Source organism: Lithobates pipiens, unplaced genomic scaffold (genome assembly GCF_037356315.1).
Source record: "Lithobates pipiens isolate NorthernLeopardFrog02 unplaced genomic scaffold, aLitPip1_a1.2 Scaffold_28, whole genome shotgun sequence".
In the NCBI taxonomy this organism is placed as follows: domain Eukaryota; kingdom Metazoa; phylum Chordata; class Amphibia; order Anura; family Ranidae; genus Lithobates; species Lithobates pipiens.
Window position 1 is genome coordinate 52,984,901 of NW_027507789.1, and position 24,059 is coordinate 53,008,959.

A 24,059-nucleotide genomic window follows, 5' to 3' on the forward strand; every position below is an offset into this window, starting at 1 on the left:
TCAGGCTTGGATCTGCGCTTGTATGGTCTACAGCTGACAGATAAATATTCAGACAGAGGGGCTCTCTCTCTCCAACCCCCTCAGTGCCAAGAGAAAGAACTTTCCCGGGCAGTTTAATAAAAATCCACACTTCCTACTGCATGGTGCCTATTGGTATCTGTAGTGTAATCATTATAGTGTAGCCATTATATGGCTGCTGTCCCAAACTACAACTTCCATGAGTCTCAGCACTTTGTATAGAAATCTATGGGCTTGCCTAGCTTTAGCTCTCTCCATGCTGACTGGAGGAGCATGGTGCAGCATAACATCAGTATCTCAGAAGAGGGAGATAAAAATAAAGGGCAATGTTTCCATCTCCATATTGCTGTAGCCCAGCACCTAGCTACATGTATAACAAATTTACTTATCAGCTGTAAAATAAGTACTGGACTTAAAGGATAATTTCTAATGTGACAAAATCAGCTAAAGACTCCACATATTTTATATGGTTTCTCATTTTCTCCTTTGTCAGTGGTGAAGACTCGATTTGGTAATGCAGATGGGGCACTGTGCCATTTTCCCTTCGTCTTTGACGGCCAGTCCTATTCCTCCTGTACAAGTGCTGGGCGATCGGATGGCCATCTCTGGTGCAGTACAACAGCTAATTTTGACAAAGACAAAAAATATGGCTTTTGCCCAAGTGAATGTAAGTATCAAGTAATTGCAATTAATTGACTATACTTAAACTTGTTCCCCACAAAGAATATAGTAAATACTTACCCCCCCCCCCCCCCCCCCCATTTCTATTCCACTGAATGCTGCTGTGATGAGGAGGAATCACCAAATGAGGTCTTATCAGAAACAGACACAATCAGGAGCTTATTGGCTCCTCCTGTCAGACACCTACAGTTGTGTCTCCTAGACATGTGTAGGAACAGATTTAGGAGCTCCAAGCTTACTCTTAAAATGTATGTGTTGCTAAAATGTTTCTCTTTACGTTTACTAGAGGAACGAGGAGCTAAAAAGTTTGTCAGGCTGTTGTGATCTATTTCCTTTTCTATTCCTCCTGGCAACCAATGTCACCAAGACAGTTGTGGCTAGAGCAAGACATAAAGGCAAACCTTACAATGGGAAAACCTGCTCTGGTGATAATTTCATCAGAGGGTAATTCCCCTCACTTTGTAGAGGTTTCTTCTTACTTCTTGTTGCTCTTCAGAAAAGGAAGTAAAGGGAAATATCCCTAAGGAGACAAAAAAAAAGAAAAAAAAAAGTGAGAGTCTATGTAGAGCAAGGCAACAGGTTTTCTGTAAATAAGTATCACTTTTTTCACTGTATTTAGTTACCATTGGGACAAAGTGCATATAGTACTTTGTCTCATCTTCCTAGATGCCCAATAATGCTAGGTGCAATATAAGACATGGCGCCCCCTCTTTCTTGGCCACCAGCCACAACACCACAGCTAGCAAGGACATGACTGCTTTGCAAGGGGGCATCTGTCTCAGGCTCCCAGCACCTGCTTGGGCAAGCACTGGAATAAGAATGAAGAGGGAGTTGAGGCGTGTCATCTCATTGGGAACTGAAAAACTGAAAAAAAAAGTCTTCCTTGAAATCTGATTACCTACCAGCAGCTTTCCTTCAATCGGTTTAACTGTCAGAGACATTGGAAGTATCCATTACGTCCGACTATTAAAGAATATGTGACTAATCCCATGTGACAGTCCCTAGTGCTTGCTGATTGGTCCAGTGCTGTCAAATAGGGTCAGGGAGACAGTCAACTGCCAGAAATGTTGGAAATGTCCATTACTTCTGCCTATAGAAGAAGATGTGACTAACCCCACGTGACAGCCCCTAGTGCTTGCTGGTTGGTCCAGTGCTGTCAAATGGGGTCAGAGAGACGGTCAACCTTGTGTAAGCACTGAAAATCTGACTGGAGCTTTCACATGGCATTTTTTCCTTGCTTCTGAACCTGTTGCTATGTTCTGCAAGGGCAAGCACGGGTTTACTTCAAAGCAGGAGGTATTTCAAAGCTGCATGTAAGAACGGCACATTTAAGTTATTGTTGTGATTGTCATAAAATCGTATGTACAAATAAAATTTAGATGATATACTGATTACTGATGGTGTGATATTAATACATACCCTTACTTACGATTTCTACTTTCTCCTCAGTGCTATACACATTCGATGGAAACAGTGATGGTCAGCCATGTGTCTTCCCATTTATATTTCAAGGAGAATCCTATTCTTCATGCACTACTGAAGGGCGTACAGATGGGTACCGCTGGTGTAGTACCACTGCTAATTATGACAAAGATATCAAATACGGTTTCTGTCCCAATAGAGGTATGCTGTTACTGTAGCTCACTGTATGCTAAATATTTGTGAATAAAATGTATAGGGGTTGATTTACTAAAGGCAAATAGACTGTGCACTTTGCAAAGTGAAGTTGCCCCAGAGCTTAGTAAATGGGGTAAGGCTTCACTTTGCAAAGAATACCCAATCACATGCAAGGGAAATAAAAAAACAGCATTTTTACTTGCACATGATTGGATGATGGAAGTCAGCAGAGCTTCTGCTCATTTACTAAGCATTTACTAATACTGGGGCAATTGCATTTGCAGAGTGCACACTCTTTTTGCCTTTAGTAAATCAACCCCATAGTGCATATACCAAACTTTTCATACCGTATGTCATAATGGATTTATGCAGTCAGTACTGAACACTGCTTTCCTCTTATAGACACAGCTGTCAATGGGGGAAACTCAGCAGGAGACCCTTGCGTTTTTCCCTTTACATTCCTGGGGAAAACCTTCAACGAGTGCACCACCGAAGGCCGAGAGGATGGGAAGAAGTGGTGCGCCACTACCTCCAGCTATGATCGCGACAGGAAATGGGGCTTCTGCTCAGACCGAGGTATGCCGGACAAATGTGTAGTCCGTGATAAGAACTACAGATATATTTTACTCAAATTTTCCCATAATGCATCACAAAGGATATAGCTTTCTTTATAAAAATACTAGTTACCTGGCTATAACACTGAGCCTTTGGCTCCAATGCTTTGAATCTCTTTATGACAAGAATTTATGGCCAGATGGTCAGACTAACAACCACTTAACTAGCATTTTAAGAAAGGAAGTCAGCTATGACAGACCATATCTTGTTCAGGACCTGCATTAACTAGCTCCATTAAAGAGACACCGTTACCAATGTAAAAAAAATGCAGGTAAAAGCACATAAACATAGGTATTGCAAATGTTTATTTGCAATAATTTTCTTTTCGAAAAAAAATAGTTTTAACCACTTTAAGCGTGCCTTAGAACTTGCTAGAAAAAAAATACTAGTTAATTCCCCAGCACAGCCCCTTCCCTTCTTTTATGTTATAGCCCTCTTCACTTTTGGGAGTGTCTAATTACTGTCTGTGCTGACCCAGTTCCTTTGCCACTCCCCTCACCTTCTTACATAACCTTTTATGTAGCTGGCGGGGTGAAGCGAAGGGTAATACGAAGGGTAATACTAGACTCTACTGGGACTGCTGACATCACTTCCAAGATGGCAGTGCTCAGCAGCAGTCTCAGGGCTTTTGGATGGCTACATAATGGAACATTTTACAGGTAAAAAAAACATATATGACATGTTAAATGCATATATAATCTTATGGTAAAATTATGTTTTTTAAATGAATGGTCTGGTGACAAGGTCTCTTTAACCATCAATGTAAGTATCTTAGGTGCTTTTGCCCTGTACCAACCAATCTTATTCACATTTTTATTATTTAACATTTCTAATGCAGATTTGATTGGATGCTATTCAGAGGCAATACATAGAGTTAATTTGAAGACACAATTTTAGATTAATGGACCATCTTTGCTTTACAGAAAGTCAAATAATCTAAAACATTGTTTGGTTGTGGCTTTTGGAAGGCTCGTGGAGTATGCAGTCAACAAGGGGAATCTTTTGATCCTTTTGTGCCTGTCCCTTATTGTGCCTGTCCATTACTGTGTCTGTTTATTATAGAGTTCAACATTTGTTAGGAGATTTCTTTACTAATCCAGTACAATTAGGTAGACTTTAAAATATTAAATATTAAATAATAAAATCCAGCAAAAGGAAAAAAACAGCAAAGACCTTGACTGCATAAGCCAAATAGGTTCAAATCTAATACCAGCTTTGAGATACTTTTGAAATTGACCAAGATCTGCTCAGACATGTCCATATTTGGGACATCCATTTTTTATATTAAACTATAACTAAAAGGTATTTTTTTTATATAGATTTGTATAGAGCGATGAGGGGTCAGAACCACTTTATTGGTGTTTCCATTAGGGACATTTTCTTTCTCAGATTCTCTTGATCATCAATGTGAATAAAAGTAACTGTAAATTCCTAAATTCAGATCAAGAAATAGAGGAAAAATCTTCCAATGGAACACATGTTCCTGTCCAAGAGGGGATTTATTTCGAATTAGAAAGATATCCCCTCACTTCCTGTTGAATCTACAAGGCAGGAAATTAAGGTAAATTTTACTAATAAGACACAGCTGAGAAAAAAAAAGTTGACAGCGGTTTAACCCTATCGGAAAAAAATGGCTTTACATATGCTTCACATATGCTTCAAAGTAGAACCATAGGCAAAACTTTTTTTTTTTTTTCATTTTGGATAGAGTAAGGGAGTGTAATAACCCCTGTAAGATTTATTTGTAAAAACAAGAAAAAAGGCACCTCCAGGTTAGAACTAGTAGCGTTTAATAAATTACATGTGCAATAATCCACTTACATCTGAATTATGGAAGTCCGGCACATGTCCTATCCACACTGATGTGGCGTTCCGTCCGGCACTTTGGCTTTACTGCAGCTTTTCCAGTGGAGGAGAATCCTGTCCAGCAGGGTTTCCAGGGAGCTGGAGAGCTGAGACTGAGGCTCAGTGTTGAAATGCAGGCATCGGGTGCGATGACGTCACTGGTGGTCGCGATGATGTTTCGAAACATGCGCTCTGGCTAACAAGATAGGCGCACTCCTTTCTCAAGCTTCTAACAAAACAGGAGCATGCCTGTCTTATCAGCCAGAGCACATGTTCTGAAATGTCGTTGCGACCACCAGTGAGGTCATCGTACCCGACGCCTGCGTTTCAACAAGCTACAACCAAGCCTCAGTCTAAAGTCTCCAGCTCCCCAGAAACCTTGCTGGACAGGATTCTCCTCCACTGGAAAAGCTGCAGTACCGCCAAAGCATCGGATGGACACCACAACAGTGTGGACAGGACATGTGCCGGACTTCCATAATTTAGATGTAAGTGGATTATTGCACCTGTAATTTATTAAACGCTACTAGTTTTATCCTGGAGGCGCCTTTTTTTCTTCTTTTTACATATGCTTGAGTCTGCTCTCAACTTCCTCCTGAAGGCTTGCCCTGGTTTATGGACTATTTGCAAACTATACACAGGTCTTCCCCTCCCCCCATTTTTAGTCTCAGCCCCTCTCCATTTATACCAAGGATTCCATAACAAGAAGTCAATGGATGGACTTTTTGTTATTATGCATACCAAGTGACAGCGCCACTATCCTCCAGATTTATTTGTAACATCTTTGTCTTATTGGGTAGCCGAACCGTACCTTCCTGTCCCATAGCCTAAACAGGAAGTTAAAGGAAATCCCTGACAAGGGAATCTCTTGGGGACCCCCAGGTCACCAAAACTTTTGACTCCATTGGAAAATTGTCCCTCTATTATTTTTTATGGGAACAACCCAAACATTTTGGATTTTCTTATGCTTTCCCTTTCAATGAATGGTAAACCGGACAAAATAGAGAGGGTGAATCCCCCTAACAGGAACACAGAAAGCAATAAAAACTGACAAGTATTCTAATGCTTCCCCCTCTATCCAAAACAAAACATTTTTTTGCCTTTAGGTATACTCTAAGCCCTTGTACACACCGTCGGAGATTCCGACGGAATGTGTCGGATCGGACCATTTTGTCGGATATTCCGACTGTGTGTGGTCTCCATCGGACTGTTTCCGTCGGAGTATCTGACGGACCAAGTTTTCCAACATACTCCGATCATGTGTAGAGAATTCTGATCGGACTAAGTGCCACGCATGCTCAGATCAAATTCCTACATCAAAGCTATTGGCTACTAGCCTGAACGTAGTCCCGTCGTAACGAAATAACGTTATCACGTTCTGAACGATCGGATTTTCCGACAACTTTGTCCGACCGTGTGTATGCAACAGTTTCAGACAAAATCCGTCGGACAAAATCCGACGGATTTGGTTGTCGGAATGTCCGACCGTGTGTACAAGGGCTAAGCTTTGTGTGTTTCAGGGTGGGAACTCTGTGGCTCTTTCATGAAAATGTGGACTGCTGGAACATACAAAATTTGTGTAGATTATACATGTATGAGCATGTGTGCTATTATACATTGGTATTTTAAACAGTTTTGAAGTATGTAGTTATTATGAAACTTGGAGCCTATAGTAAAACCCAGCACTGAGCTGGAAGTAAAGAAAAAACTTGTAGTGGGGCCCCCTACTGGGTAAAATGCTCATTACGTCGGGGTGGAGATGAGATTCTGCATTACTTATCTTACTCCTGCTCCAGACAGCCCTAGTGCCGCCCTCCTTTCCCTCCGACTCACTGTGCTGTGGGCCGTCCTGCTATATCATCATGTACAATGCATGAATAACTTCTGCTTTGTATGTGGAGGATTTAGGAATGAGACCACAGCTGGGAGCCCCTTAGAGAAGAGTCTTCCTGGGACCGGTTGCATTGTTTGAGGGAACTTGCTGGAGTGAGGAATAACAAGCACTACACTTTATTGCCATACCCCTAGGCAAAACACTAGCATTTAACCCCAGCAGTGTTGGGGAAGGGGGTACTGCAAGAGTAGTTTGCTTGTTACAGTCTAAAATCTTTGTTATAAAGTGATCATCTGCAATGGATTACTGCACTTTACACATCTCCTTTGCTTTATGCACTGCCATATTGAATAAACCTGAATGATCTGAATGATCCTGTGATCTGATACCTGAATCGAATTGTCAGTTTTCTTATAATGAATAATTTTGCACAGGTTACAGCCTTTTCCTGGTGGCAGCACATGAATTTGGACACGCATTAGGCCTCGAGCACAGCAGCATCCCAGATGCTCTAATGTATCCCAACTACAAGTACGAGAGCGACTTCCATCTTCACGCTGACGACATTGAAGGGATCCACTATTTGTATGGTAAGGAATCCAATTTGCCCCCGAAGAACCCTGAAACACCATTTATTTTCTTTGTTTATGCTGATTTTGAATATTAGGTCATAATGGATCAGTGGCGGTGATTAAAAGCTCTTTTCCACTCACTTCTAAAAGATTTTTGATGACAGCCGTGCTGTTGCTTGGTAACCTGTGAGTGCAGAATGACTGTGAAAGAAACAGGAAAGCCAAGGACATTGTTAAGAGATGAGAGAGGGTGAAAGAATTGGGGCTGTAATTAGCAAACACCTGACTGCATGTGCACAACAGCAAAGTACTATTTAAAGCTGACTTCTCACCCATACAAAACAGCACAGGACTTTCAGATAAACACAAAGCCATTGAGTCACTAGCACAGGCAGAGCTTTCTCCGTTACGCTCAAGCGGCGTTAAGAACGGTGGAGTGATCATGCATACAAACTCCAGATGGCAAGTCATTTTTTACAGCACGTGCAGAAACATGTACGCAAGTACTATGTGAGCATACTTTTATGCACCCAGCAAACATATCCCCCCTCCCCCTCTTCCTTGCGGTGCTATCCTTCTCTTGTAAAAACAGTAATGTTGCTGCCTGCTTTAATCCAAACATGCCCACGGAATTACAGTTTCTTCTCCCACCATGATAAACAAGGCCGCTGACAGTACACCCAGCCCTCCTGTACTGGGCCCAGGCCCCATCAGCTCGAAAGGGGGGCCCAGGCGCCTGTTGAGCAGGAGGGCCATCTTTACTACCTTACAGCTTAGCCAGCTTAACCAGCTTCCCTCCTTTCCTTCTGTGGGCACACAAGGAGATGTTTTAGGATGGAGAATGGAGGAGGAGGGCCAATAAACATGTCATATAATAATGATTTTAGTGTATTTTAAGTGAAAACATATTTTTGGGGGGGGGGGGGGGCAGTGACCTGTCAGTACGGCAGTATGGGGCCCCATGATTTCTAACAGCAGCCCTGATGATAAAGATGGCCGAACCAGGTGGTATCATCTATCTTCATTACATGGTAACATATAACAGTCAGCATTACAAGTATTTTTTCAGTATAAGTTTTTTTTTTTTTTATGTAGGATGTGGAAATGCCATTGGCATCCTTCCACTTCTGATCTGCAGTTGTACCAGCAGAACTCTCATCAGTTTTCACGGCAATGTCCATCAGGTTTCCTCCAATCAGCTCTTACACAGTGTATGCCCAGATTCCACACTTACTGCTGAAACAGGAAGAAAGATTTCTAACACAATCTGCACTTTCTAAGGAATATAGAAAGCTGAAGACAGCAGATATACATGTAAAACTTAAGTAGGGAGATTTGTTTCATCCCTGTGTATCATCTTAGGCTGTTCACTTCACTGGGTATATGTGAGGATTTACATCCACTTTCAAGCTGAACTCAAGCATAGGTACATTTTGGCTAAATACAAAAGACATTTGTATTCTAATGCCCTGTACACACGTTCGGACTTTCCGATGGAAAATGTGCGATCAGATCTTGTTGTCGGAAAATCCGATCGTGTGTGGGCTCCATCAGACTTTTTCCGTCGGAATTTCCGACACACAAAGTTTGAGAGCAGGATCTAAAATTTTCCGACAACAAAATCCGATCGTTTAAATTCCGATTGTGTGCAGACAATTCCAACAGACAAAGTGCCACGCATGCTCAGAATAAATTATGAGACAAAAGCTATTGGCTACTGCCCTCTTTATAGTCCCGTCGTACGTGTTCTACATCACCGCGTTCTGAACGATCAGATTTTCCAACAACGATCGTGTGTATGCAAGACAAGTTTGGGCCAAAATCGGTTGGAAAAAATTAGACGGATTTTGTAGTCGGAATGTCCGACCATGTGTATGGGGCATTACTTAAATCTTGGTGTCCATTGTGTATTTCTTCCAGATCTGTGCAGAAATCTAATGTGAAACTTGGCCTCTGCACAGGAGCTTCCTGTGATAAAGACCAGTCATGCTGCTCTCTGTCTTCGTGCAGGGTGACTTGTCTTGTCTCCGCCCCCTCCTGTAATTTTCTGCCAGCAGCTTGTAGTTGACACAGGTGATGTATAGCACAGTGATGATGTCACTGCTGCTTTTCTAGGGTAATATCTGGGTTTACAAAGGGATTTGATGCACACAGAGTGGATTTCAAGGCTTTATATATTATATATATATATATATATATATATATATATATATATATATATATATATAAAATATATTTAAATGAAAGTGTCTTTGTCCAGAGTTCAGCTTTAAAGTAGATAACAAATCAGCTATCATATTTTGGAGCTGCTTGGCCTTTTTAGGTATAGAAAACTGTTTAAAAGCAAGAGTGATACTGGTGCTGAATAAAGTAATATAAGAAAATGTACATAAAAGAAGTTACTAATCAAACGAGGTAAGTTCACAGCCGATGATGTCAGAAGAATGCCCCCCCCCCCCCCCCCCACCTCAAAACATTCCACCCCTGAGAATAAATTGGTGGCTTAGTTTGCCTTCTTCTGTAGAATTTCAAATAATAGGATGAATGTTATTGAATTTTGTCTTTTTTCTAACCGTGACAATATGTCACACCAATGGTGTTTTATTGTTGTGTAGTTTCTTTAATATTGATCTTTTCATATGTTTGCATGCAGTTGCCATCATCTAAGCATATATGAACATCAATGACAGTGTGAACACAAAGCAGGCTCACTAATCTTTTGAGATCTTGCCTGCAATCTCAAACCACAGATTGATTTTGAATGGTCACCTGCAGAATAGGATTTGTTATAAAGATACAATACCAGGGAAAGCGATATACTTTTACAGATTTTTGGCATGAAATCACAAAACATAATATTTATGTATATGGAACTGATTTTAGAAGTTTCTGAAGAATGATATTTGGTGCAGGCCAAGACAGTAGAGAGGGGTCAGATGCATAAGCAAAGCAAAGAAGGGGCGCTTGTTTCTCTAGTCTGCCAATATTGCCTGCTGCCCAAAGATATGCTATTGTGGCCCGATCTGGCTTAGGGACTAATTCCTATCTAGGTGTACCTTAAAGTAAATGTGGCCAGGCTATGGGCATACAAGTGTTTACATATTCCTAACAAACAGTACATTGGCTTTGAATATCAGTTACTGACCTCTATAGCTGTAGGCACTGTGGACCAATTCATCCTAAAATTTCATAGCAGAAGCGATAAAATCCTTCGAGCTGTTCTCATAGCAGCTCAGCTCTCCCTGTTTTGCTTCACTCACAGAGCCGGAGTTCTGAGAAAGGGAGAAAAAGAAGATGAGCTAATGAGAGAATAATCTAAATCAGGGGTCGTCAAACTTTCTGAACAAAGGACCAGATTACTGTCCTTCAGACTTTGAGGGGGCCGGACTGTGGCTAGTGGGAGCAGAAAATACCCTGGCATCAATGAGAGTAAAGAATGCCCCATCATTGGTATTAGTGGGAGGAAGAATGCCCCATTATTGGTGTCATTTGGAGGAATAGCATCCCATTGTTGGTATTAGGGGAAGGAATAATACCTCATCATTGGTGTCAGTGGGAAGAATAGGGCCCTGCAGTTGGTGTCAGGGTCAGGAAAAGTGTCCCATCATTGGTGTCAGTGGGAAGAACAGTGTCCTATTGTTGGTATTAGTGACAGGAATTATGTCCCATTGTTGGTGTAGAAGGAATAGTGCTTTGTATCAGTGGGAGGAATAGTGTCCAAAGGGCCTATTAAAGGCAAGCAAAGGGCCACAGTTTGGAGGCCACTTTGGAGACCACTGATCTAAAAGATCTTCAGTGCTTCTGCTGTGAATTTTGAGATTGAATTGCTCTGTAGTGCCTAAAGCTACAGAGCCTGGTGTGGGCTGGTTTTAAAGCTTGCATACAGCTGGGTGAGAATGTTTTAATGTATATTGCCTGGTCATACTTTCACTTTAACTCAAAGCAACTATTCAGATATCAGCATTCAGTGGTTTTGAGCAGTCAGTGGAAGATTGCTTGTTGTGCTGTACTTTGCACATTGTTTATATCTTTTTAAATACGCCTCCAGTTGTTTCTAGTAAAGGCTCTTTAAGGAATGCCTTCAGTAGAAACCTTAGCAGATAAAAAGGTAAATTGCTGCCTGTTGTCACCTCCTATACGTCTATGATATATTGCCGCACAGCAGAGCAAGTCATTGTGATTAATTACAAAACATATTGCAGACAGTAGCAGACTAAGAGAGGTGGAACATTATGATTAACGTTTTTATACATTTTTAGGTGCTGGAACTGGCCCAGATCCCACTCCACCAAAGCCCACCAAGAAACCTAAGCCAACAACTCCTTCACCCACCACCACTGCTACACCAACTACCACTGAAAGTGTGGAGCCTTCTGATTCCCCAGTAGACCCAACACAAGACCCCTGCAAAGTGAAGGAATTTGATGCCATTGCAGAATTACAAGGGGAGCTCCACCTCTTTAAGGATGGGTAAGAGAAGCTGGAATTAGGGTGGCTTGTACAAATATCACAAGGGGGCTTATAATTTATAGATGCCATTTTTGGGTTTCCTATTAATTACTATATTTTGTTTTTTAGATTGTACTGGAAACTACCTGCCAGTGGTCCCCCTAAGTCCTCTAAGAAGATCTCAGACACCTGGCCTGAACTTCCTGCCAACATTGATGCAGCATTTCAAGATCCCCAAAGCAAAAAGATTTTCTTTTTCTCAGGTAATAAATATCCGCAACACAATGACATTTTTTAAATAACACTGTACACTTGACAGCCCAGTATTGATCAATAAACAATGCAACATATTGATATCAGACCAGTTTCTATAAGTATGCCAGATGTCATAAGATGGCCACATATCGACAGACAAAACAACCCAACACTTTTTTGCAAGGACAGAGCTGCAACATATTTAGCCATTTTTAACGATGGTCAGATTTAGCATGATATGGACTGTTAAGAAGGTGGTCAACCATCCATGTGATTTAGAAGACAAAACAAAAGCCATAATAGAGCCTTATGCAAGAACCAACAATCCAGTCAACAATTACAAAGCAAGTCAATAGTAGCCCAAACACTTCTGAGTCTACATTGGGTAGTGTATGGACACTTGTAGTCTCAGGCTGCTCAAACTTGCTTTAGAAGTATAGTATGAAAATCAGTGGGCGGTATGTCACTAAATTACAATGACTGGTGTGGATTTAGTAATTGCATCTTCAGTGTGTAATCCAACATTTCTGAAGGCACTGGTGTAAAAATAAAGTTCCTGCCCACTATCACCAGAAACTCTACTCAGTTCAGCAATTTTTTGGCAAAAACAATACTCGTATTCACTATGATGACTTCCATTCATGTGCATGCTCATGTTTGCTCTACCAGTAAATGGACATAAGAAGTAAACCTGAGTTTAAAAAATATTTAAAAAATATGGTTTCGTGTCAATTGTTATGGTACAGCAGAAATCTATTAGTATAGAAGAGCAACCTGTACCAATCCAACAAACGGTAATTTTTTATCATTCAGACGCTGCTTAAAATCTGCTTTCATGTATGTGTTACTCCCCTTTAATTTATTACTGCACTTTCTTATTGAAGATGTTACTCATATCTAAAACCTACTGATATATTGTACAAGTTAAGCTGGGTAAACACTATGAGAAAATTGGAAGGAAAATTAAGTACGAAGCATGATCATTCGATTTTCGTAAAGTGTGTACACAACTTTTCGACATCTGATTAAGATTTTGCAAACGAAAATTTCCAAAAGGGACAAACACCCACATTTTTCTCATACATAAACAGAATGAACATTTTTCTTTTAATGTTTACTGTTTTCGTAGAGAAAAATCAGATACGAAAGACTGCTCATGATCAGAAACAATAAACCTGAACAGAAAACCCTGTGTCATACGAGAATTTTTGTACATTATTTCCTTCTTCTGTACCGACTTGCTGTGAAACAACGAGGAAAATCAGACGATCGTCCTCCTGATTTTCTCATAGTGTCTACCCAGCTTAATTATGGCTTCTTTCTGCAGGACGCAAATTCTGGCAGTACACGGGAAGCAGTGTTTTGGGTCCACGAAGTCTTGATAAGCTGGGCTTTGGCAAGGATGTGGATAAAATCTTGGGCGCTATTACACGGGATAATGGGAAAGTCTTGTTATTCAATGGTGACAAATACTGGAGGTAAGGCTGCAAGAGAAGTTGGGACTTAAAGTAAACTAATATAAGAGAGTGTTAAAGACTTTGATTCTTCCATCTGAAAATGTTAGTTGCTTGGCTACCCTGAGTGTTAATATTTTCAGTCACTGCTTCATGTTTTGCAGCTCTACGAAATGGCTACTTTATTTCTTCATATCATACACATTTATAAATGAGGTGACTCGCTAAAAACAGCGCATTTGCCATGCGGTTTATGTATCACCTCAAGAGTTGTAAACAGAGACATATGGAAATATGAACTGAGACAGTGAGAACTCTCTTTAGTGATTTTTCTACAAATCTGAAATCCAGTGAGCCTACTCGCTAACTTCCAATAGTGAGTAGGTAACAATGCCTGTACAGAAACCCCAAGCAGTGTTGTCAGCCGTGCCTGAGTTCTCCCCTGATGGACTACAGAACACCCCCCCCCCCCATCTCTATATCATATGCTTTTACCACAGGTGGTTAAAACAGGTTGTTCATACTGAGTTTTGGAGACCAACATAAAGCTGGTTAACAAAGTTATAACTTCTGTAGACCCACATATTGAAAATGGCCATTACAACCACAACCATGAACAACCATTATATAGTTAATAAATTACCACTGTCTTATATGACTGGGCATACCATGATGTGGGATAATCACAATCTGTGATTTTAGCTTACTGGGCACAAAAATTCTTAGTGACACCATTGTTATTTATTGGAAAATTGCATTGTTGGTGTGTATTGTAGGTTGTCAAAGTCAAAGTCCAAAAAAGCGTGACTGTTTTTAACAAATGTTTTCTTTTAACAGGCTTGATGTGAAGTCTCAGACTCTGGATAAGGGTTACCCACGCAACACAGATGATGATTTTGCTGGTGTTCCCACTGATTCTCATGACATCTTTGTGTATAAAGGTAAAGATCAGTATGAGAACTTTGTAAGAAATTTATAATGTACAGCAGAAATGTGGTAATGTTGGCCTCGACAGCCAATCCGGATCCAGATATCACATTTACCAAGCTAGAAAAGGAAGACACCTTGCAGTAGGTTGCTCTGGACAACACTGCTATGTTTCCATTAAAAAAAATCTCTGAAAAATCTACATTCTAGAAAAACGACTTTATGGAGCTTACACGCTGCTATGGATTCCTTACCCAGCCCCATGGGACAGTGCTGGGCCAATCAGGAGGAACCTAGCACTGTGACATTGGAGAAGGGGTGCTTTGGGTTTCATATCACAAGAAAAGACATTGATCACTGTTCCCTGGGGTGGCAATCAAACACCCCATATAACAAAGTGTCACATCCTAATAGTAATGAATTGACGGATAGAGAAAAATGGACTTTAAAGGCACGTGTAAAATACAAATTAATAGTTCACATATATTGACTACATATACAATGCACATTGAATAAAACGCATTGACTAATGATTACAAAAGGAAGGATAGAGCGCCTTCCATTCTGCCCTTTTGCAATATCACATTTGCTTTTCTAGGCCTGGCACCTTTTCAGTCTTTGTTTCTGAGATGTTGAATTTATTAAAGTTAAACTAGACAACCGAACCAGAAAATGTATACTTCTGTTGAGAAAAACAAGTCTCTCCAGTTCAGTTATACAGTATACGCTGCAAGGATTTGAAAATTACATTGCATATTCTTACCTGCGTCTGCTCTGTAGACATAGAGAGAGAGGCCATATCATTAATGCAGAAGTTAAAGTGATTGTAAACAATCACCTTGTAAAACAACCCTTTCCGTTTTCCAATAGAAATGAAAGGCAAAACATTATATATGTATAGATATAAAAAATAAAAAAAAATTATAAATACTTTTTTCCCTTTTTTATAAGCGATCATATTCCCTCTGTTCTCAGCTGCATAAGAGCTGGGGGGAGAAGAAGCAGCAGTCCACTGAGTTTCCCAGTTAATAGCTTTGCAGCAGGGGTGTGTCAGGACAAGTCAGATCATTGGAAGAGAGTACACTGAGTTCCCAGCATAGCTAGAGAACTGACTAGAGTGTGTTCTAATGCTTAATGTGGTCAGTTTTTAATAGGAAAGCTGAGGGACTGGCAGCAATACAAAGAGAACATGATACTTTATCATACAAGTACATGGTACAGCAGACACATATCAGGAATACGAAGTGTTGGGGTAACAAACGCTTTAAGGTTATACAATACCCCACCTTTGAAATGTTGCCTGCCAGGCCTTTCATATTCCTTGAATTGAGTTTCTTATAAATTGTAAACACATTTTTGCAAGCATTTTCTAAGCAGTCATGTGTTCGCAAAGCTCTTATGGGTGTGTCTATCTGCATTGCTGGTGGGCCGTAACTCTTTCAGCGCTGACAGCGCCTTATGCCCCATACACACGATCGGACTTTCTGACAAAAAAAACCGTGAAATTTTGTTTGAAGGTTGTTGGCTCCAAATTGTCTTGCATACACACAAATGTTGACCAACAATTACAAACGTAGTGACGTACTACAAGCCAATAAAAAGGAGGTTCGATAGTCATGTGATATCTCCATTATGAACGCTAGTTTTACAAGACCGAGCATGATTCTGAGCATGCGTGGACTTTTGTGCAACGGACTTGTGTACACACGATCGGAAAGTCCGACAACAAAAATTTGTTGGCTGAAAATTTGAGAACCTGCTAGACAACATATTTTGGTGGAAAGTCTGATCGTGTATACAGGGCATAAGCCCTTGTACACACGGTCGGAGAATCTGTCGGAATGAGTCTTATCGGACCGTGTCGTCAAATAATCCGACTGTGTGTGGTATGCATCGGACTGATTCCGTCCGAATCTCCATCCGACCCAATTTTCCAACATGTTGGAAATATTTCCCGACCAACTGGGCCGGATGGACCTAATCCGATCATGTGTAGAGCATTTTGATCGGACCAAGTGCCACGCATGCTCAGATCAAATTCCTACATCAAAGCTATTGGCTACTAGCCTGAATGTAGTCCCATCGTAACGAAATTACGTCATCACATTCTGAAAGATCGGATTTTTCGCCAACTTGGCCCGACCGTGTGTATGCAACAGTTTCGGACACATCCGTCGGAACTAAATCCGATGGGCAAAATCCGACGGATTTGGTTGGCAAAATCTCCGACCGTGTGTACGTGGGCTTAGAGTTATGCATGCAGGTGAGATAGGGATTCAACAGCATTTGTTGGACCTGCCCAGACAGGGACACTCGTACTTTGAAGTCATATGACTGCTTGGAAATAAATTAAGAACAAGTACAGTAAAACCTTGGATTACGAGCATAATTCTTTCCGGAAACATGCTTGTAATCCAAAGCACTCATATATCAAAGCAAATTTCCCCATAAGAAATAATGGAAATGCAGATGATTCGTTCCACAACCATTTATTTATAAGTCCTTCAGTTTATAGTCCATATAAAAAGATTATAGCAATATGATGGGTTGTGTAACCATTAAATGCCCATCCACAAATGCTAGCCTCCACAAGGGGATTAGAAGCAAATTCCAGCAGGAGCTACTGATGTCTTAATATACGAGTAGCACCACGTCACAACAGAGTATAAAAGAGAAGAGCGGCACCTCTAAGTGTAGTAATATGGTTACATTTAATGAAGGTACAACATTTAGCAACTCACATGGTTGATGATTAAAAGAGGCACATCTATGTATGCAGGCTTCTGGGGTAAAGCTGTCGACATAGACCAGCACCGCCAGCTCTCACTGCTGTCAATCTGCAATCATGACTGCAGTAGAGCAATTTGAAAGCGAGGCTTGAATCGCTCGTGGAACGCAGGGATGATGTCGACGGTGGTGCGGAGGTCAGTCTACGTGAACAGCTTTACCCCGGATGCCTGCATACTTAGATGTGCCTCTTTTAATCATCAACCGTGTGAGTTGCTAAATGTTGTACCTTCATTAAATGTAACCATATTACTACACTTAGAGGCGCCTCTCTTCTCTTTTATACTCCGTTGTGACGTGGTGCTACTCGTATATTAAGATATCACTTGTTTATCAACTTAAAAAAAAAATTTTGCTCGTCTTGTAAAACACTCTCAGACCAAGTTACTGTCAATCCAAGGTTTTACTGTATATGCACTGAGATTTATTACAAGCTGTATGCAGCAAATTTAATAGGAGTGGGAAGGCAACATTTAAAAGGAGGGTTATTGCATAGCCTTTGCCTTCTACTTTAACTATCTGAAAGTGGTTGGAGTGCTCAGATAGGAAGCTCTGAGTGTTAAAAACGGCTATAATAAAAAGAAAAAAACTGCTAGGAAAAGCTTTAAGCCAATTACATGAGTGGAAAATATGATTTCTTGGGGCATTCTGTATATAAGGCTCCATGCACACTGAAGCTCAAAAAAGCTATTTCTGGACGCCAGATTGCTGGCAGAAAACGCTGGTTGAAAAACCTGCTTTTAACAGCGTTTTATACTAGCGTTAATGAGCGTTAATGAGCGTTTTACAGCGTTAGCGTTAATGGGCGTTTTTTATAAAAATACACAGAGGACACTCCAAAAATCCCACAATGCATTGAAAAATAGAATGCCGAACACTAATGAACGAGCGTTAATGAGCGTTAATGAGCGTAAATGAGCGTTTGTCGTTTTTTGCCGCTGAAAAACGGCACTTTGAACGCAAATTTCTGGCGTTCAGAAAAAAGCCCATAAACTCCACTGCTCATTAAAGCTGAAAAACGTCCATGTGTGCATGGACACATAGGCTAACATAGAGTGGAGTTTATGGGCTTTTACAAAAAACGCCCAAACGCCAATAAACTGCAGTTTATCAGCTTCAGTGTGCATGGAGCCTAAGGCTCCATGCACACTGAAGCTCAAAAAAGCTATTTCTGGACGCCAGATTGCTGGCAGAAAACGCTGGTTGAAAAACCTGCTTTTAACAGCGTTTTATACTAGCGTTAATGAGCGTTAATGAGCGTTTTACAGCGTTAGCGTTAATGGGCGTTTTTTATAAAAATACACAGAGGACACTCCAAAAATCCCACAATGCATTGAAAAATAGAATGCCGAACACTAATGAACGAGCGTTAATGAGCGTTAATGAGCGTTAATGAGCGTTTGTCGTTTTTTGCCGCTGAAAAACGGCACTTTGAACGCGAATTTCTGGCGTTCAGAAAAAAGCCCATAAACTCCACTGCTCATTAAAGCTGAAAAACGTCCATGTGTGCATGGACACATAGGCTAACATAGAGTGGAGTTTATGGGCTTTTACAAAAAACGCCCAAACGCCAATAAACTGCAGTTTATCAGCTTCAGTGTGCATGGAGCCTTAGCATTGTACAGCCCACAGTATAAACACAGTTGCAAGAAACTGACATTTGACTTTTCAGACAGTAAAGATCATTTTATTGATATCAAATTACAAGTTGTTTCTGCAGCAATTATATATACATTTTTTTAAATAAAAGTTTTTGTTTAAAGGATGATCCTTGACGTAAGAGAACTTGTGAAATGTACACAGTAACCCCACTTTACACCCGTCCACAAAAAACTGCCGTAAAGCTAAACTCCAAGCACATACAAAAATACACTAATTAATGCATTTATAACAAGACAGAAACAATTTGAAAGGCAACTAGTTTAAATATTTGAATTTGACCGCTGTGTCCAATCACAGTGGGAGAGGGGATCCGGCGGTGCGCGTGCGCTCCCCCAGAGCCGAAGAAAGGAATCACGTACGTGATTTTGTGCTTAAACCACAATATATGTACATGGGGCGGTCCTTAAGCAGCTAGGCAAATTATGTAATACATCCCAGGTGTCTTCAGGAGGAGAAGTGGATTACTTAGCTAAGCACAACCTCCTCCATGCATGCTTGAGCTAAAGGCAGATGGATTCCAGGAAATAAATGCTACATGAATCATTTGCCCTTGCTCAAGATGGACATGGCCAGACAAACTAGTGGGTGTTTTTCAAAGTGATTTCTCACTAAAATAAAACATGGAGACATGAATGGATCAGTCAATTTACTTTGAATATAAAAAATGAATTAAATAGTGTTTTTGGTGGTCAGATGCAGTGAATATCCACTTTAAAAAGAGAAGTATGGGAATTTTTTTTTTATTATTATACTTACCTATGGTTGTGATCCTTCCTCAGCCTGGACCGGCTCTGTGACATCAGCCGACGGCAGGTTTGCTTCAAAAACGGGTCACAGGAGTGCAGAACTAACTACACCCTTGTGATCCACAGGAGAAGTACTGTATGGCCAAATGAGCTTTGGCTGTACTTCTGCATTAACTGTAGTAGACAAAAGTCAGGTCACCAGGCTGTCTAAATTTCAAGAAAAAATTTACTGAAATACAAATCCTTTGGGATAAAACAGAACCATCCATCATCGGAAAATGGAAAGAATATGGCACAACTGCAAACCTACCAAGACATGGCCGTCAACCTAAATTGACAGGCCGGATGGGGAGAGAGCATTAATTAGATTAGCAGCCAAGATATCCATAGTAACTCTGGAGGAGCTGCAGAGCTCCACAGCTCAGGTGGGAGAATCTGTGCATAGGACAACTATTAGTCGTGCTCTCTACAAATCTGGCCTTTATGGAAGAGTGGCAAGAAAATAGCCATTGTTGAAAGAAAGCCATAAGAAATCCCGTTTGCAGTTCGCAAGAAGCCATGTGGGGGACACAGCAAACATGTGGAAGAAGGTGCTCTGGTCAGATGAGACCAAAATTGAACTTTTTGGCTTAAAAGCAAAATGCTATGTGTAGTGGAAAACTAACACTGCACATCACCCTGAACATTGTTCACCATCCCCATCGTGAATGATGGTGGTGGCAACATCATGTTGTGGGGATGCTTTTCTTCAGCAGGGACAGGGAAGCTGGTCAGCATTAATGGGAAGATGGATGGAGCCAAATACAGGACAATCTTAGATGAAAACCTGTTGGAGTCTGCAAAAGACTTGAGACTGGGGTAGAGGTTCACCTTCCAGCAGGACAACGACCCTAAACATACAGCCAGAGCTACAATGGAATGGTTTAGGCGAAAGCATATTCATGTGTTAGCCCTTGTACACACGGTCGGAGAATCCGTCGGAATGTGTCCTATCGGACCGTGTTGTCGGATAATCCGACTGTGTGTGGTATGCATCGGACTGATTTCGTCTGAATATCCGTCGGACCCAATTTTCCAACTTGTTGGAAATATTTCCCGACCAACTGGTTCGATCGGACATACTCTGATCATGTGTAGAGAATTTTGATCGGACCAAGTGCCACGCATGCTCAGATCAAATTCCTACATCAAAGCTATTGGCTACTAGCCTGAACGTAGTCCCATCGTAACAAAATTACGTCATCACGTTCTGAATGATCGGATTTTTCGACAACTTAGTCCGACCGTGTGTATGCAACAGTTTCGGACAAGATCCGACGGACAAAATCCGACGGATTTGGTTGTCGAAATCTCTGACCGTGTGTACAGGGGTAAGAATAGCCCAGTCAAAATCCAGACCTAAATCCAATTGAGAATCTGTGGCAAGACTTGAAAATTGCTGTTCACAGACGCTCTCTATCCAATCTGACAGAGCTTGAGCTATTTTGCAAAGAATGGGCAAAAATGGCACTCTTTAGATGTGCAAAGCTGGTAGAGACATCCCCAAATAGCCCCCAAATAGGGGCTGAATACAAATGCATGCCCCCGTTTTCAGATATTTATTTGTAGAAATTTTTGAAAACCATTTATTATTTTCCTTCCACTTCACAATTATGTGCCACTCTGTGATGGTCTATCATATAAAATCCCAATAAAATACATTTACATTTTTGGTTGTAACATGACAAAATGTGGAGAATTTCAAGGGGTATGAATACTTTTTCAAGGCACTGTATATTACACAGTACTTTACATTCAGATCAGTCCCTGCCCTCAAAGGGCTTACAATCAACATATAGCACTGATGCTTTATGCAGTGCTTTACATACTGTACTGTACATCAACCCCTGCCTTTAAGAGCTTACAATCTATTGTCCCTAGCTCACATATACCAGGGCTATATAACCTAGCAGCATGCCTTTGGCGTATGTGGGAGGAAACTCATGCCAACACAAGGAGAACATGCATACTCCATGCAGATAATGTCCTGGTTGGAATTTGAACCAGGGACTTTAGTGCTGCAAAGTAGAAATGCTAACCACTAAGCCACTGTATTTGCCTTGGAGTATTCTCAATGAAATGTAATGTTTATTTGAAAGATATTTTTTTGCTCCTGTAACCTTGACATCATTTGCAAACTAACATGTTTCCCTCTTGCAGGTAAATACTACTTCTGCCAAGACAAGTTCTTCTGGCGCATGACATGGCGCAAGCAAGTGGAAAAGGTCGGATACGTGAAATACGACATTGTCCGCTGTCCAGAGCAAAATTAAAGAAAAAAAATGTGAAGAAGAGGAATGAGGAAAGGGTTAAACAAGCAGCAAGAGCTAGGAAGGGAAGACTCCAGATGTGAACCTTCCATCCTGCCCACTCTTCATTTCAGCCCTTACTTCTGTGGTTGTAAAAGGAAATTGTTAATGTTCAGGCACTGTAGACATGGTCTCCGTGTTGCATCCCCCTTAGGGAAGTGAATGTGTGTGTGTGTCCCCAGCCTGCCTGGTGCAGGCTTCCAGAGCGCAGTGTGACAGATGATGACTTGTGGCACTAGTGAAATGCGACAAGGTGACCTTTCAGAGATTTCTTTAATATATTATTTGCTTTTCTAATAAATACTGTTCTTCCTTGACCTGTGTGGTTGCTGTTTTTATGCTTTCCATAGCGAGAGATGGTTTTATTAGGAGAGGACTTTTCGGGAGAGCCGTTCTGTTCCACTGTGTGATCTCACATGCATTAATGTGAAATGAGCACATATGTCAAAATGACATAATAAGGAGGCCGGTGTCGCCGCCTGACCTGAAAGTCATGCTGGTGGACAGGACATACAGAAGATTTGTATACAAGTGTGTAATTAGAAATCACAAGGCATCAATACAAAATGTTTATGGGACACATTGTATCAATTAAATGTACCCCACCATTTTTTTTTTTGCTTCCTATTTATATTTTATATTTATTGAGGATAGATTGTTTTTTAGTTCTGAGAGCTTCTGGTGTAAAGGCTTCTGGTAGGCTGAAAAACTCTCAGAGATTGCATCATCCTGACCTGCCTTGTTGCTAGGGTGTTGCTAAGAGACTCCTAGCTCTTACTGCTCACTTCCACCATCACAGGTGCAAGCTCTTTCTCTGATTAAAACTCCCTCACTTGTGCTTTCTATGCCCTGATACAGTAGTGCTGAGCTTAGCGCTGGAGAGCTTGCACCGGTGATGGTAGAGGTGAATGGTAACAGATCTCTTAGCAAAGTCCTAGCAACAAGACGATCTCTAGGAGTTTCTCTGGTACAATATTTTTATTGAAATATAAAAAGGATACAAATGCGACATTCCCACTCAGGGGATACCAGCAGTAGGCTCAAAACAAAACAGCGTGAACAAGTACACATATGGAAGGATGTAGTATCGGTCAACAGGAACCCTCCGACCAAGGCTGGGGGTTAACACAGGGTGCCCGAGCCTTAGGGCACAGGGTCTGAAGTGTGGAGCAATCCACAAAAAATCATGAACACAAATCTTAGACTGGTAATTTAGCGAAGATGGGGGGGGGGGGGGGGGGGGGGAGGGGAAGTTCAAAGAACAGGAGGAGGAAAAGGATGAAAGGGAAGACGATGGAAGGAGAGGAGAGGGAGAAGCAAAATAAGACATTTCCCCCGGGATGAGTGAGGTCAATTAAACAGGCCCAGGCTGGTCAGATGCAGAGTAGGGAGAGCATAAGACCACCACGGGGCCCACATCTTAAGAAATTTAGGTCAATGGGGGAGAGGTCTCGTTCCCATTTAGATACATAGGATAGTGAGGCTGGGGTACTGCTAGAACTGAGGGAGGAGTATATCAAGGAAATGGTGCCAGGAGCTCCTGGGGAATTCAAGGAAATATATTCAAAGGCTGTTTTCTAGTATGGGAAATTATAATGGCGTCTGTGTGAAGTTATCCAGTGTTGCAATTGGAGATAGCAATAAAACTCAACTGAAGGAGTTGTATGGGTCTCTTGGATCAAGGGCCATGATTGAAATGCGCAAGATCAAAGAAGGTGCCGGACCTGTGAGTACCCACGAGTGGGCCACTATGAGAAGACATGCAGTTGTTCTAAGCCAGGAGGAAACATGGGGCTGTTCAAAAGGGGTAGGAGTGGAAGGAACAGGGACATGAACCTGCCGGAGTACCAGACTAAGTCTCAGATCTGTAGAAGTTTTTCAGATAGGCTTTAGGAGGTATGTAAATAGCCTTCCTAAGGGAATTATTCAACTTTGGTCAAAGCTGCACCATTTGTTGTTATCTACAGGCACCCCATACTTGCATAGTCAGTTGGTAAAGGTGAACTGACCCTTTAACCCTGTGCTAGAGACAGTTTTGCTTTTTTTTTTTTGCACACATGCTTAAAAAATCATTTTCTGCATGAAGATTACATACATTTCCCCAACCATTATACATTTTCTAAAAGCAGACAGCCTAGAGAATAAAAATAGAGGTAGTTCCAATTTTTATGTCACACAATATTACCGCAAAGGTCTAGGAAACGCAAAGAGATGAAACAAAAAAACAACTCAAGCAAGCCTTTTACATC

The 24,059-nt window shown here is 41.1% G+C and overlaps 1 protein-coding gene across 1 annotated transcript in view; it reads left to right on the forward strand.

The window, feature by feature from the left end:
• The window catches only part of MMP9 (matrix metallopeptidase 9), a 36,763-nt gene extending 14,636 nt beyond the window's left edge, over positions 1 to 22,127 (forward strand). The window contains exons 5-13 of the mRNA XM_077459238.1: positions 512 to 685; positions 2,149 to 2,322; positions 2,719 to 2,892; positions 7,045 to 7,200; positions 11,442 to 11,652; positions 11,761 to 11,894; positions 13,214 to 13,364; positions 14,178 to 14,281; positions 21,662 to 22,127. Coding sequence (XP_077315364.1) covers positions 512 to 685; positions 2,149 to 2,322; positions 2,719 to 2,892; positions 7,045 to 7,200; positions 11,442 to 11,652; positions 11,761 to 11,894; positions 13,214 to 13,364; positions 14,178 to 14,281; positions 21,662 to 21,774 — 1,391 coding nt within the window. The 3' untranslated portion in view covers positions 21,775 to 22,127. The remainder of the gene's footprint in view (positions 1 to 511; positions 686 to 2,148; positions 2,323 to 2,718; positions 2,893 to 7,044; positions 7,201 to 11,441; positions 11,653 to 11,760; positions 11,895 to 13,213; positions 13,365 to 14,177; positions 14,282 to 21,661) is intronic.
• The last annotated feature ends 1,932 nt before the right edge of the window (positions 22,128 to 24,059 follow it).